The 14,346-nt window shown below is 71.9% G+C and overlaps 1 protein-coding gene across 3 annotated transcripts in view; it reads left to right on the top strand.

Annotated features, from left to right (window-relative positions):
• Positions 1–4,623: 4,623 nt before the first annotated feature.
• DNMT3A (DNA methyltransferase 3 alpha) overlaps positions 4,624–14,346 on the top strand; it is a 36,290-nt gene continuing 26,567 nt past the window's right edge. For 2 of the 3 annotated variants that reach the window (XM_082480590.1, XM_082480591.1), the window contains exons 1-2: positions 4,624–4,720; positions 9,069–9,173. In XM_082480590.1, coding sequence (XP_082336716.1) covers positions 4,652–4,720; positions 9,069–9,173 — 174 coding nt within the window. In that variant the 5' untranslated portion in view covers positions 4,624–4,651. Of the gene's footprint in view, positions 4,721–9,068; positions 9,174–11,646; positions 11,799–14,346 lie in introns of those variants that run through there. The other variant, XM_082480592.1, reaches the window with a different exon arrangement.

Raw genomic sequence — 14,346 nt, forward strand, 5'->3', positions numbered from 1 at the left:
CCCCCAGCACCGGGTCTGGTTTTGGGAGCGGAGGGCTCCCGCTGCCATCGCCCCCCAGCGCTCACCGGCACCTTGTCCCCTCAAAGCCCCCGCGGGACCCAGCAGCGTTCCCCATGTCCCCTGCCCCCCCCCTCCCTCCCCCCCCAGCATGGCCATATATTTTGCTCAGAAGTTATAATTATGGGCCATGAGGTCAACACTTTGCCCACGACGGTGGTTTCGGCGCAACCATCTGTCGGAGGCACTGGCAAATTTTTTTGGGTCCCCCGGGGGGGACGCCCACCCCGTCCCCGCTTGCCCCTGCCAGCAGCACCCATGGCAGTGTGTGGGGGGGAGTGCACCCCGCCGTGAGTCAGGGGTGGGGGGCTCAGGGGGTGGGGGGGTGACTCACGGCCGCAGCTCCCGTCCCTTCTGAGTCAATCCTGAACTTCTTTCCCCGGTGCTGGGAGGGAGGAGGAGGAGGAGGAGGAGGAGGAGCGCGGCTGCCCGGGGGTGGCGGTGACTCAAAGTGACAACAACAATAATAATACGCTGCGGCACTTGTCACGGGAGAGGCGTTTGGACGGGGTCCCTCGTGCGTCCCCACCGCCTTCGGCGGTGGGGACGCACGAGGGACCCCGTCCAAACCCGGTGGGTGTCACCGTGCCGGAGCGATGCTGCACGCGGGGTCACGTTAGGACAAGGCGAGGGACACGCACACACACACTGCAGTGAAGGTGTCACCCGCCAGCGGCATGGGGACCCCGCTCGCCGTCACCTAAAATGGCCGTTTGGCTTTCTGCGGGTTCCCGGCTGCGGCACGGCAACGGCGAGGTCCCTAAATATAAAAAAGGCGGGTTTTTTTTATTTTTTTTAAATTATTTTTCTTTTTTTTTTTTTCCTTCTACCCCCCCCCCCCCTCCTTCTCCCTCCCCACCATCAACGCCGCGTGTCTCATCCATCCATCGCAGGTAACCTACTTTGAAACGCCTCTGCCGCGCGGCGAGCGTGACTCGCCGGGGCCCTGCCGTGCGGGAGCGGCACGGCGCGGGTTGGGGTTGCCGGTTCCCCCGCTCACCGTCAGCCGTAAGGTCAGCCTCAGCCGTTAAATAGGGCGGCAGGAGGGAACGCGCGGCGAGTCCCTCCCCGCGCTTCGGCGGCGAGCGCCGGGCGAAGGGTCTGTTCCCCCCACCGCCGCCACCGCCGCATCGGCGAGGGGATGCCCCGGAGGAGGGTCTCGGCGGCCTAGCGCGGTGGCACGGTGCCGCAGCCCCCGGTCCATCCCGTCCCAGCCCGCCGCGGTGGGCGAGCCTCGGCCGGGTAAGAGCGCGGGGAAGCGGGGACGGTGCCGGGGGGCCATGGCGTTACCCACCCGTACCCTCCCGGCAGAGCCCCGCTCACCCCGCGGTGCCGGCGGTGGGGCTGGGGGAGCGGGAGGCAGCCGGTACCGCCGGCTTCTCCCCGTCTTTGTTCGGCGGCCGCCGGCCCGGGGCTGCCGGGGGGTTTGTACGCAGCCCAACTATTTTTAGTGCGTTTGGAGACCATGTTTGCTGGAAGCGAATCAAAGCCCGCGAGCTGGCCCTTCGGCAGCGCCGAGCGGGGCGGCTCACTGCCGCACGCTCACCGGGCACCGGGGATGCTGGGGGGGGCGGGGGGGTCTCACCCGCTCCCTGGGGGCTGCCGGAGGGACCCCGGTGCGGTGGGGGCCGGGGGTGGCCGAGCCATTTTCCAGGGCTGCGGGGACGTGCAGGCAGGGACGCACCGGGACGTGGGGACACCGGCACTGGGGGGGGCGACGCAGCGGGGGGGACAGGGTGCTGCTGCCGCGGGGGTGCCTGGGTGCAGCCGGGGTGTTCCCGGGTGCTTCCCAGCGGCACGTGTCCTCCCGCGCCCACAGCCGCGGCGTTGCCGAAGCACAGCGCAGCGGGAGCAGGGCTGGGGGCTGCGGGGGGCACGGGCAGAACCGGGGGCACCGCTGGAGCTGCGACTACCACCCCGGGGAGGTGGCTGGCGAGGAGGGACGCGGAGCCGGGGTGCCACACCGTGTGGTGCCGGATGGTGTGCTGTGCTGTGCCATGCCATGCCATGCTGTGCCGGACGGCGTGCCGTGCTGTGCCGGATGGCGTGCCGTGGTGCTGGCGGCACAGCAGCTGAGATGGGTGCCCAAGCGGTGGCACGTGGGTGCTCAGGGATGGCTACCGGCCCCTCGCCGAGGGGCACCGCGGTGCCCAGGGTGCCGGTGCGGCGCGGGTGCCGGGGCTGGGTGGGGAACAGGCGCGGGCAGGCCCGGCGCGGCGGGGGGCTGGTGGGAACGGTGCCCCGGGGTTGGGGCCAGGGACGGGGAAGCCCTTTCCCGGCTCCCACAGGTGGCGCGGGGCTGTGCGGGGGGGGGCAGCCTGCACCCACGTCCTCCTCCCTCCCCCGGCACCCACACCCCCACCCCACACCCCCACCCCGGCCCCCCATCCTGCACCCCCAGGTCCCAAACGGACCAGCACCCCCAGCACCATCCTGCACCTGCATCTCCCATCCCCATCCTGCACCCCCAGCCTGCACCCAGCACCCCCAGCCCCATCCTGCACCCCCAGCCCACATCTCCCATCCCCATACCAGACCCCTACCTCTCATCCTGCACCCCCAGCCCCATCCTGCACCCTCAGCCCGCATCTCCCATCCCCATCCTGGACCCCCAGCTCCCATCCTGCACCCCTAGCCCCATCCTGCACCCCCAGGTCCCATCCTGCACCCCAACCCACATCTCCCATCACCACCCTGCACCCCCAGCCTGCACCCAGCACCCCCATCCCGCATCTCGCACCCCCATCCCACACTCCATCCCGCACCCCCAGCCTGGACCCCACATCCCCCCCGCATCCTCCCCCATCCCCCCCCATCCCTCCCTGCCTGCGGAGCTGTGCTGGTGGGGCCGGGGCAGGGACAGCCGAGCCCCCCCCCCATCACCTCCCCGGGGCTCCCCGTTTTGGGGGGGGAGGCAGCAGCCCCCCCCGCCGCGGGGCCGGGGCCGTGCGGGGTTGGCGGCTGTTCCCGGCACCCCCCGCCCGCCGGCTGCGGCTGGAAAGCTCTAGAAACAAACCGCAGCTCCGGTGCCAAAGGCAACAGCAGCCCCGGCCATGGCGAATGCGGCGTTTGCCATGGCAACAGGTGTGGGGCTGCGCACCCCCCCTGCCCCGAGGGGCCTGCCCGACCCTGCCCCGCACCCCGCATCCCACATCCCACATCCCACATCCCACATCCCGCATCCCACGTCCCGCATCCTGCATCCCGCACCCTATACCCTGCCCCCTGCCCTGCATCGCTCATCCCGTATCACATACCCTGCCCCACACCCTGCATCCTGCACCCTATCCCGCATCCTGCACCCTGCACCCTGCCCCGCACCCCACATCCCGCACCCTACCCCGCATCCTGCACCCTGCACCCTGCCCCACACCCCGCACCCTGCATCCCACATCCTGCACTCCGCATCCTGCACCCTACAACCTGCACCCTACACCCTGCCCCACACCCTGCATCCCGCATCCCGCACCCTGCACACTGTCCTGCACCCCGCATCCTGCATCCCGCATCCCACACCCTGCACCCTACACCCTGCACCCTGCCCCGCATCACGCATCCGGCATCCCACACCTTGCATCCTGCCCCGCATCCCACACCCCGCACCCTGCATCCTGCACCCTACCCACACCCTGCCTGCACCCTGCATCTCTCATCCCGCATCCCACATCCTGCCCCCTGCCCTGCACCCTACACCCCGCATCCTGCACCCTACACCCTTCCCTGCACCCCGCATCCCACACCCCGCACCCCGCATCCTGCACCCTGCCCTGCACCCCTCATCGCTCATCCTGCACCCTGTATCCTGCCTGCACCCTACCCTGCACCCCACATCCCGCACCCTACACCCTGCCCCGCATCACGCATCCCACACCCCACATCCTACACCCTGCACCCTGCATCCTGCACTCTGCCCTGCACCCCACATCCCGCCTTCGCACCCCGCACCATGCAGCTCACACGGTGCACTGTGCACCCCGCACGACACCCTGCACCCCGCGCTGCTGCGGCCAGCACCGTGCACCCCATGCCCTGCACCCTGCGCTGTGCACCCCACGCCATACACCCCACACCATGCATCCCGCACTGCTGCGGCCAGCACCGTGCACCCTGCGCTGTGCACCCCGTGCCGTGCAGCACACATGGTGCGCTGTGCACCCCACATGGCATCCTGCACCCCGCACTGTTGAAGCCGGCACCGTGCACCCCACGCCATGCACCCTGCGCCATGCAGCTCACACGGTGCGCTCTGCACCCCGCAGCCGGCGCGGGCCAAGGCTCGGCCATGTGCCGGGGGCGATGCCGCGGCCGCAGCCCCTCTGAGTCAAGGTTGTGGCGTGTTAATAATTATCGGGGTGTGGGGCGCGGTGCGGGGGGCGGCACGGCCGGTGCTCCCCCCTCACCCCGTCCCTCTCCACTTCCCGCAGCGCAGGAGGACGCAGGCAGGCGGCGGGACGCAGGGGCTGGCCGCTGCGGTGGGTGACGGCTCCCGGACCCCCTCCTCGGCGCAGAGACCTGAGCGCGGCGGCGGTGGTGGGGTCCGCTTTGGTGCTGAAGAGGTGACGACGGTCCCAGGCGCCCGCCCTCGCTCCCCACCATGCCGTCCAGCGGGACCCTCGACGCCAGCAGCCCCACTCCGGACCGCGAGGCGCTCGACACGCACAAGGTAGGGTCTGGGGTGCACTGGGGGCTGCGGGGGGGCCCTGCTTGTGCCGCGGCCGTCCCCATCACTGCGCTCGGTGCTGCTCCCGGGTTGGCGGTGGGCTGCGGGGTCCGGCTCGCTCCTGGCTGGCGGGTGGGCAGGAAAAGGGGGTGCAGGGTCCCCTCGGCCGCACGCCGGCCCCACTCCCCCCTCGCCGCGGTGGGGAGTGCCGAGCCCTGAGCTGCGGCCGGGATTAGCGCGGATTGAGCTATTCCTGGCAGTGGGGGAGCGCGGCGGTGGCGGGGGGGACGGCACGGGGAAGCGGAGACCTGCTGTCACCTCCCGGCAGCGGGGAGGGGGCCGCCGTGGTGGCAGAGAGCGGAGGGTTTTGGGGCTGCCAGTTTGTGGGTGCCTGTCCTGGGCTGTGGGGCAGCAGGAGGGGGACGTGGGGCACGCGGCGAGAGGTGGCCCCGTGTCCTCGCCACTGCCCGGCTTGAGCCCTCGTGCCAGTCCTGCTCCCCCCTGGGGGTCGGGGAGGGGCTGAGGGGTCCCTGCGCCTCCTCCTGCCTCCCCACCTGCGATGGGCTCAGGAGGGAGCCCCCCCCGTGCCGGGTGGCACACGTGGCACTCTCGCCTTCTCATGGCTGCACCGCGCCGGGGGCTCACGGCCCCGGTGGATGGACCCCCATCCCTGGCCCGTGTCCCCCCCAACCTCCCCAGCTGGGAGCTGCCCCCCAAAACGAGCAGGGCTGGGCAGCGGGGGGCCAGGGGCTGCGCTGGCTTGGGGGGTCTGCGCCGGGGCGGGTGGCAGGCTCTGACTGGTGCTCCCTGGCTACACGCTGCTCCCGGTGCCGGCAAAGGCATCGCTGCTCCTGCGGAGAGGAGAAGCGTCCGGGCGGGCGCAGGGAGAGGGCCGAGGGGTGGGGACCGGGGCGGGCGGCCGGCGGGACACTGTGCCACCGCGGGCAGCCTGGGGTCAGGTCATCTGAGTTCCTCCAGGCTGGCTCGGCCGCGGCGTGCCGCCCACGCCGGGTCAGTCGCGCGGTGCTCCCCATCGCTCCGGGCTGCTGGAGGGGCCCACCCGTGCGTCTGTTGGGACGTGCGCGGCACGTTCTTGCTACGGCTGTGGGGGGTGGAGGAAACCAGGGGTCGGTCCCGTGCTTTCCCCCGCGGGGGGTTATGCCAGAGCAGGTAACCGGCACCAGGAGCGCGAGCGAGGCGGCGTGTTCTCCCACCCCGTGTTTTGGTGCGGTTCTGGCAGCGCGCGGTAGAGCCGACTCGGCGCGCAGGGCGTGGGGCCGTGGCACGGGGGGGCTGTGGGGGAGAGCCATGGGAGAAACCGGCGCCTGCGGTGCAGCCCGGCTCACCCTGGAAAGCAGAACCGGTGCCGGTCCCCAGGGTGCCAACAACCCACGTGAGCTGGCAGCGCGCGTGCCGTGAGCGCACCCGGCTGAGCCGTGTCCTGGGCTGACCCCGCCGGGACGCGGCGTCGCCTCCCCGCAGCCACGCGCGGAGGTCACCTCCGCCGAAGGGACGGAGGACGAGGCCATCCCGCGATGCCCGCGGCACTGTGGGTCGCGCCGGTGCCAGTTGCCCTCAGCACCGATTTGGCGAGGGCGAGCTCCAGCTCCTGTGCAAAGGGGTGTCCCTGCCCCCACATCCCCCTGTCCCCCCCAGTCTGGTGTCCCCCCACTGCCAGGGGCTCCCTGCTCCCGCCCCGCCGCCAGCCCGGTGCAGCCGGGAGCTGGGACCCGGCGCTGCGGCCGCAGAGGCAGCGCTGCATCATGCAGCAGCTCTCCTCCTCGGCGGTGGTTTCCCTCCGGGTCGTTGCTTGGCAGCGGCGCAGGAGCGCGGCGCATCGGTGACGTGCCTTGCAGCCCCGCGCCGGGCCGAGCCCCGGGGGGAAGGGGAGCGGGGGGGGGGGGGATTTACGGGGAGATGACTCAGCTCCCGGTGGGCTGCAGGCGGCGAGGGGCTGCGGCACCGGCACCCCTGTGCCGGGCTGGGGAGAGCGGGTCCCCCTCGCAGCCCTTCGCACCAGCCCTGCTCGCACACGGGCAGCATCCCTATTTCTCCGGCACCTGCACTGCTTTTGGGGTGCCGGCCGTGCCCCGGGGGGTCCCTGCCGCCGCGGTGCTGCCCCGGCACTGCATCCCCCAGCGCGGTGCTGCAAGGACCCCGCTGAGGCTGCCCCGGCTTTGCGTTCCCATATGCTCCTGTCTCTGCAGCGGGGACCCCCGCTCCCCCCTCCCCCCCCCATTGTGGTGCCCCTCAATCCGGCTGCGCCGCTGGCATGTGCCATGCCGGATGCGTGCCACAGCGTGGGGAATGGAGCAGAACGGAGCGCTGGCCCCAGACCATGCTGCCGGCCGGGCTGAGCACAGAGACAGCAGCACAGAGACCCCCCAGGGGGTGCAGCCCCCCCGGAGAGGCGGCATCGCCTGGGCACACTGCAGAGCACCCCCCGAGCCCCCCTGGCCTCGCCGGCACCCACCACGTGCTCTCCGGCCGCAGGAGGGCCGGCCACCCGGCACGGCCCGTGTGCCAGCACCGCGCACTTGACACCCTGCCGGACCTTCCCTTTGCGTCCACCGTAAACACCGCCGCGGCCCGGCCACAGTGGGGGGTGGTGGGCTGGAGCCGCGCGTCCCCCCCGTCTGTCTCTGGCGCACAGTGAGGTGCGGTGGGCCTGCGGGGCAGGGACCCCCAGGAATCCCCCCCGTTTGGCTCCTGTGCCGGGACGGAGCTGGAACCGTGATCCTGACGTCGTCCTTGGACCCGTCCCAAAACTTTCCGCCCAGGACCGCGGGGGGAGCAGGGCTGAGCGCGGGGCTGAGCCCCCCGGGTGCCGAGGCGCCGCCTCTCCTTGCTCGGCCCCGGAGCGGTGCCGGCGGGGTGTGGGCAGGCGAGCGGCACGCGGCGGCGATGGGGCAGCGGCGAGCGCGGTCCCAGCGGGACACCCTATAGTGGTTGGGGCCGAACCGGCACGTGGCTCCTGCACGATCCCACACGCACGGCCCCGGGCGGGGGGAGAGGGGGGATGAGGGGCGTGGGGGGGATGCAGGATGGGTTTGGGTGGGTGGCCCTGAGGGAGCTGCTCTGCGGGGCCATGGCCGTGGGGCACTGCTGCCATGGGACACCACAGCTGTGGGGCACCGTAGCCGTTGGGAGCCATGGCCATGGGTCACCATAGCCGTGGGGCACCATGGCCATGTTGTCACCGCAGCCGTGGGTCACCGCAGCCGTGGGGCACCGTGGCCATGGGGCACGGTGTGTCCCAACCCCGCAGGACCTGCGGGCAGGACCCCAGCGGGGACGCACGGGCTGCGTCCTGCGACCGCCCCAGCCCAGGGGGAAGGCGGGCAGCGGCGGGCAGGAATGCGGCTGGAGCTGGCGCCTGCCGCGGCTGCGGGGCTGCGCAAGTGCAGCTGGATGTCGGCGCTGTCTGGCTGCCAGCCCCATCCCCTCCCCGGCCTCTCCCTCGCCAGCCCCCCGCCGGCCTCTCCTCCTTCCCCTGCTCCCCCCTCCGCGGCCTCTTCCTGCCTTGGCTGCCGCCGCCGGGATCTTCTGGGGCTCAGGTGAAACCGGCCCCACCGCGGGACACGCCGGGGCCCCCGCGCAGCCCTCGCCCCGCACGTGCGTCCCCCCACCGTGCCGCGGTGCCAGGAGCGGGGAACGGGGCCCCCGGCACGCTGCGGGTCGGTCCTTGGGCGGCTGCTGTGGCTTCGGCGCGGGGAGCAGGTTCATTTCCCGGGGCCGCGTTCCTGCTCCGCCGGCACATGCGCCCTGCCAGCGCCCGCGGCTGGGGCACGGCACCGGGGAGGGGGGCACGGCACAGGCAGCCGCTCCGGGGCAGACTGTGGAGAGGGGCGCATGGCACCCCAAAGTGCCCGTGGTGACACTGGCGGCTGCATGCCCTTGTCCCCAGGGAGCTGCACGGCTCCCTGCAGGCCCGCCGTGCCGTGCCATGCCGTGCCGTGCCATGGGGTCCATGCAGCCTGTTCCCCGTGCCATGGTGCAGGACCCACTTGCGCAGGGCTCCAGCGGGTTGGGGGAGGCGGCATGGACCCCCAAGCCGGCCGCGGCGCAGGAGGGTCACCCAGTGAAGGCGCCCAGCCCCGCAGCAGCGTGTGCCGCAGCCCAAGCCCCGGCCAGAGCCGCGATTGCCCGTCTAATGGCGCCCTGGGGGCCGGTGGCTTGATGATGCCGGCAGTGCTCCTGCCTTGCCGGCCAGGTGCCTGGCCACACGCAGCCCTCTGCGGTGCACCCGTGGTGCCGGCAATCTGAGCGGGAGCGGAGCTGTGCCCAGGACCCCGGGCTGCCCTGCCCCGGTGCTGGCGGCGTAACCGTCCTCTCTGTCTCTGGCTCGCAGGGGGAAGAGGAGCCCGAGGAGAACCAGAGCAAGGAGGAGAAGCAGGAGCCGGGGACGCCCATGAGGAAAGCCGGGCGGCCCGGGCGGAAGCGCAAGCATGCCCAGGTGAGCCAGCGGGCGCCGGGCGCGGGGGCCTGGGGGGGGCAGCGGGGCGTCCCCCCGGGGTCCGTCCTGCCTGTGCCGCGCTGGCGGGAGACTACGGCTCCTGGTGTGCCGCCGGCCAGCCCTCCTCCCTGCATGCCGGGGCACGCGGCCGCGCGCTCCTGGCCTCAGCAGCAGCGATCCGCTCGGTGTGGCTTCGGTGGAGTCCGCCCCCGTGCATTCGGTGCCGGTCTGGGGGGCTGCCACCCTCCTGTCCCCCTGCCACGAAGGCGCTCAGCCCTCCTCCGGCTGCCGGGGCCGGTGGGGTGTGGGGAGCAGAGCCCCCAGGCGATGGTGCACGGCTCTCGGGGTGGCGATGACAAGGTGGATGTGGGGGTGAGGGGCTGAGCCCCCCGCCAGCTTCCCCAGCTCCTGCCGCACCAGCAATACCCAGCCACCCCCCGGCATGGCACCCGCGGTGCCGCTGGGCGAGGGGCAGGAGCACGGCGCGGTGCTTGCAGGCTGCCGTGCCGGCAGGGCGGTGCTGCAGGGTGGTGGCAGGGGGTGCTCGGGGTGTTGGGGCGCCGGGGGGCCGGGGGGGACTGGCCCTCCCAAGCCGTGGTGTGTCGTGGTGGCAGCTGGCGAGCCGCGGTGGCGTCCTCCCTCTGGGCTGGCCGGTGCTGGTGCCACCAGGAATTCAGCGTTCAGAGGAGGAGCAGAGGTTCCTCTTGATGCTGGAGCCCGGAGGGAAGGAGGACTCGTCTGAATCTCCCCTCTTTCACCATAAAGCCGTTCCCCCTCATCCTGTTGCCACAGTCCACGCCGTGGCTGTGGCCGGGGAAGCCGGGACGGCGTCGGTGGGGGTGCGATGGGGCAGGATGGGGGTGCAGGGCCGGCAGCCGAGGGGTGGGGGGAGCGGGCGGCCGAGCTCCCAGCGCCGCCGGCTGCGAATCCAGCGGGGCGGGAGGTACGTGCCGGGGCGGGGGGAGCCGTTTCGGTGGAAGAACAATGCTGGCACAGGAACAAATGGGGAAAGTCGTCAGGAACAGACGGAGCCTGGGAACCAGCAGGTCTCCGGCCGTCGGAGCAGGCGGCCCCGCAGCCCGCTCTCACACGGCGGCTCTGGAGCAGGTTGGATGGATGGCGGCAGTGCCGTGACGCCGGGCACCTCCCGGTGCCTCCTGTCGAAGAGGCTCGCAGTGGGTGCCCGTCCCGCGTGAGCTTGCTGCGTGCTCCCGCGTGCCGTACCTGCCCCGTGCCCAGCGCCGGATCCCGCTGCCAAGCGAGCAGAGCTGGCAAGGACATGGCCCCGCGGGCACTGCCGGGAGACCAGGGAAAGCCCCAGCCGGGTGTGAGCTGCTAAAAATATCTTCCTCACCGGAGAGCCCTGCGGTGCCGGCACTGCCGGAGCAGCAGGGCACCGGAGCCGGGCCGAGGGGAGGCGGTGTGTGGCACGGGGACCCTGGGAGACCAGCCGAGGTCCCCAGGACCCCTCTCACGGGGACCCAGCGGGCACACGCGTGGCAGGAGGGTGCTGAGCACCCACCTCAGCCCACGGCTGCGGCACGGCACAGACATCAGCCCTGCGTGGGGACGGAGCTTTCCGGCACGGGGGGGGGCTGGGCGTGGGACTGGCAGGGGGTCTGGGCACCGAGGACCAGTGCTGCTGCTGCCGTCCCTTCCCGGCGTGTCCGTGAGGTGGGGAGCTCGGCACTGGGACCCCCACCAGAGCGGGGGGAGCCCGGCCCGGCGGCGGTGAGCGGCCCCTCTGCTTTCCCAGGAGTCGGAGGGGTTTTGCCCGGGGTGTGACGCTGCCGGCCAGGCGAGCAGGGCTGGCTGTCACCGGTATCGGTGAGCCATGCCATACCACGCTGAGCCGTGCCGCTCTGAGCTGTGCCGGGATGTGCCGTGCCATGTTGAGCCGTGCCGTGCCACGCGGTGCTGCTGTGCCGAATCATGCCGTGCCGAACTGTGCCATGCTGTGGCTCCAAGACCAGTGGTGCCACCCCAGCCGGGGCTCGGCAGCAGGACCACCCCCGGGCTCTGCTGGTGATGCCATCGATGGCAGTGACTCTCCCGGCACCTTTCTCCTGGCAGAGGGGACACGGCCTGGGGGCTCTCCTGTCCCGTGCCCCCCTGCATGGCAGCTCCCTGGGTTTGGGCAGGGGCCCTGCAGGTTTGGCACTGCCGCCGGTGCTCCGGGACCGATGTTGGCACAAGGCTCCCCGAGGGTGTCACCCATCCCCCTGTGGGGACCAGTCCCCGGTGTCGGCATGCGTCCCCGGCACAGCCAGCCCCCACCGCGCAGCGGAGGCCCTGCCAGCGTCCCCCCGGCAGCGAGCGGGGCCGGCATGGATCCATCCGTCCCGGCAGGCTCCCGGCAGAGCAGCGTCCTTGGCGGGGGCCCAGCAGAGGGGAGGGGAGCGGGAGAAAGGCAGCGCTTGTTCCCAGGGCCCGGCCGGCGCGGAGGAAGCGGGTGGGTGGGCAGGAAGGCAGACCCGCCGCCGGGCTCTCCTCGGGGACGGGGACGGGACGGGCTGGGTCCCGGTCTCCCCTTCCCCTGCGCCTCCCCGGCTCGGCTGCAGCATCCGAGCGGCAGCACCAGGACGTGCCGGGGGCGCGGTGAGCTGCGATCCGGTTCCAACCCAGGTAGGGAAGCGGCAGTTTTTGGATGGGCGCCGTGCTGGGGCGTACCCACCGCGGTGCCGGGTGGGCTGCGTGTCCCCATCACACACAGGGACGCGGTGCCTGTCCCGTCCCGGGGTCAACCTCCCACGTGCCCCCCGTCCCACCATGATGCCGAGAGAGCCGCTGAGTGGGTGCCGCGCTGGTGGGGGCCACGGCAGATGCGCGGTGACGCCTGTTTCCTGCAAGCGCAGCGTGCCGGCGTCTGCCATGCTGGTGGGAAGGACAGTGCAGGAGCAGGGCCATGGCGCTGGAGCGGCACAGCAGCCCCCATCTGTGGACCCCCAGGCCACGTCCCGGTGCCGGAGCCATCCAAGCCCCCCACAGCTGCCCCGCGCCCCCACAGCCGTGCCTGCGCCGGCCCCCGCGGCCGCCTAATCCGGAGCACATTGCTGGCCTTCCCGTTTCCTCCCGGGAAGCCCACGCAGCCCCTGCGATTGTTTTCGGTGCGGTGTCCAGGATGCGGCTCCGGGCGGGAGGTGGGAGCGGGGCTGGGGGCGGCCGGGCCCCCCACCACGAGGTGCAGCTCGGCCCCCGGCACGGCGGTGGGGGGACGGCAGCCGGGGACGCCGAGGCAGGGCAGGTCCTGTGGCGGCTCGGAGTGAGACCGGGAGCAGGGGGACGCGGGCGCGCGGGGGCCGGGCAGGAAGGAGGTCCTCTTCCGCCCACCATGGGGCCCACTGTGGGGACAGAGACCCCCGGCCCGTTCCCATCAGCGACGTGGGGTGGAACCCGCTTCTCCCACCGGCTGCAGCCCCGGGCAGGGAGCTCCGGGGCACAGGGCTGTGGTGCAGCCATCACCACGCTTTGGCTTGCCCCAATCTCCCTCCCTCCCCTTTGATCCACTCTCCCCCGGCTCCTTCCGAGCCCCTCCTGTGGGCTGGGGTGGGGGGATGGAGAGCAGCCCCAAGGAGAAGGGCTCGGGGGTGCGGGGGGGGGAAAGCTGGCCAGGAGTCGGCAGCGTGCACTGGCAGCCCAGCGAGCCTCCGGCATCCCGGGCTGCATCCCCAGCAGCGTGGCCAGCAGGGCGAGGGGGGTTGTGCCCCTCTGCTGCGCTCTGCTCTGCTCTGGGGAGACCCCCCCACAGTGCTGCCTCCAGCTCGGGGGGTCCCAGCATCAGAAGGACACGGACCTGCTGGAGCGGGGCCAGACGGGGCCCCGGAGCTGCTGGGAGGGCTGGAGCCCCTCTACTGGGAGGACAGGCTGGGAGAGGTGGGGGGGTCAGCCTGGAGAAGAGAAGGCTCCACGGAGACCTTGTAGCAGCCTTCCAGTATCTGAAGGGCGCCTACAAGAAAGATGAGGACAGACTTTAGCAGGGCCTGTTGCAATAGGACAAGGGGTGATGGCTTTAAACTGAAAGAGGGGACATTCAGACTGGATATTAGGAAGTCTCTTGTGGGGGCGGTGAGCCCCTGGCGCAGGGTGCCCCGAGAAGCTGTGGCTGCCCCATCCCTGGAGGTGTTCAAGGCCGGGTTGGACGGGGCTTGGGGCAACCTGGGCTGGGGGGAGGTGGCCCTGCCCAGGGCAGGGGGGGGCACTGGATGATCTTCGAGGTCCCTTCCATCCCAAACTGTTTGATGATTCTGTGGTTGCTCCTGCCCTGAGCCCCCCGGCCGCTCCGAACCGGGCAGTTGGGGTGCCGGCGGTGTGCGGGCACTGTGGAACACACAACCAGAGCCCCCCAGGCACAGGCAGAGGCACCACAGCACTGGCGACTCCCCTCCGCCAGCCACGCGCTCTGCTCTCCAGCATCCGTCACACCGATGGTGCCAGCTCCCTCCAGGGCCAGATCCAGGCACACTGTGGCATCCCCACAACCTGTCCCACCACTGTGGTTGGTGTCCAGACCTCCCAGGGCTGTGGCGTCCGTTGGCCGGGCATGCCAAGGTTTGACCTTCTGCCTCCATTACCCCATGCACGCCCTCGCTCGTGGCCAGGAGCTCCAGCGCGGCATGACACCTCCATCCTCCCAGTGGCAACGGTGTCAGCTCAGTTGAGCCGTGCCCTCCCTGGGAACCGGGCTTTGCCGCTGGCGCTGACCGGGAGGCCATCCGGCACGGGGAGAGGCTGCCAGGCACCCCTGGGCTTGTCGGTGATGGCTCGCGTGTCCCCAGTGTGTGGGTGTACAGTGGCCCCCACCCCGCTGTGCGTGTGTCCCCGGCACAACTGACACCACCGCGGTGTCCGGCCAGCGCTGCAGCAGGGGCTGCACGGTGCAAGCTCGGCGCAGATGGAGGGCGTTGGGGAGCAGTCCCCCGTGTCCCCACGGGCAGCCGGGTGTTGCACTGGTGTGGCCATGACTTGCCGCCGGTGCTGCCAGACACCCCGCGAGGGTCCCCAACGCCCCCTCCTGCCTCACCGGCCCCTTCCCCACTGCGGGTTGTGGGGCGGCTTGCGGCTCGCTCCAGCGAGCGAGCAAGCGAGCGGAGGAAGTGACTCTGCCAGTGAGCCGGGGCGGCCGGGGCGAGCAGGAAGCGCCCGACACCGCGGCCGCCAGCGCGGTGAGGAGGCG

This window comes from Vanellus vanellus (assembly GCF_965231255.1).
Source record: "Vanellus vanellus genome assembly, chromosome: 3".
NCBI classification, from domain to species: Eukaryota; Metazoa; Chordata; class Aves; order Charadriiformes; family Charadriidae; genus Vanellus; species Vanellus vanellus.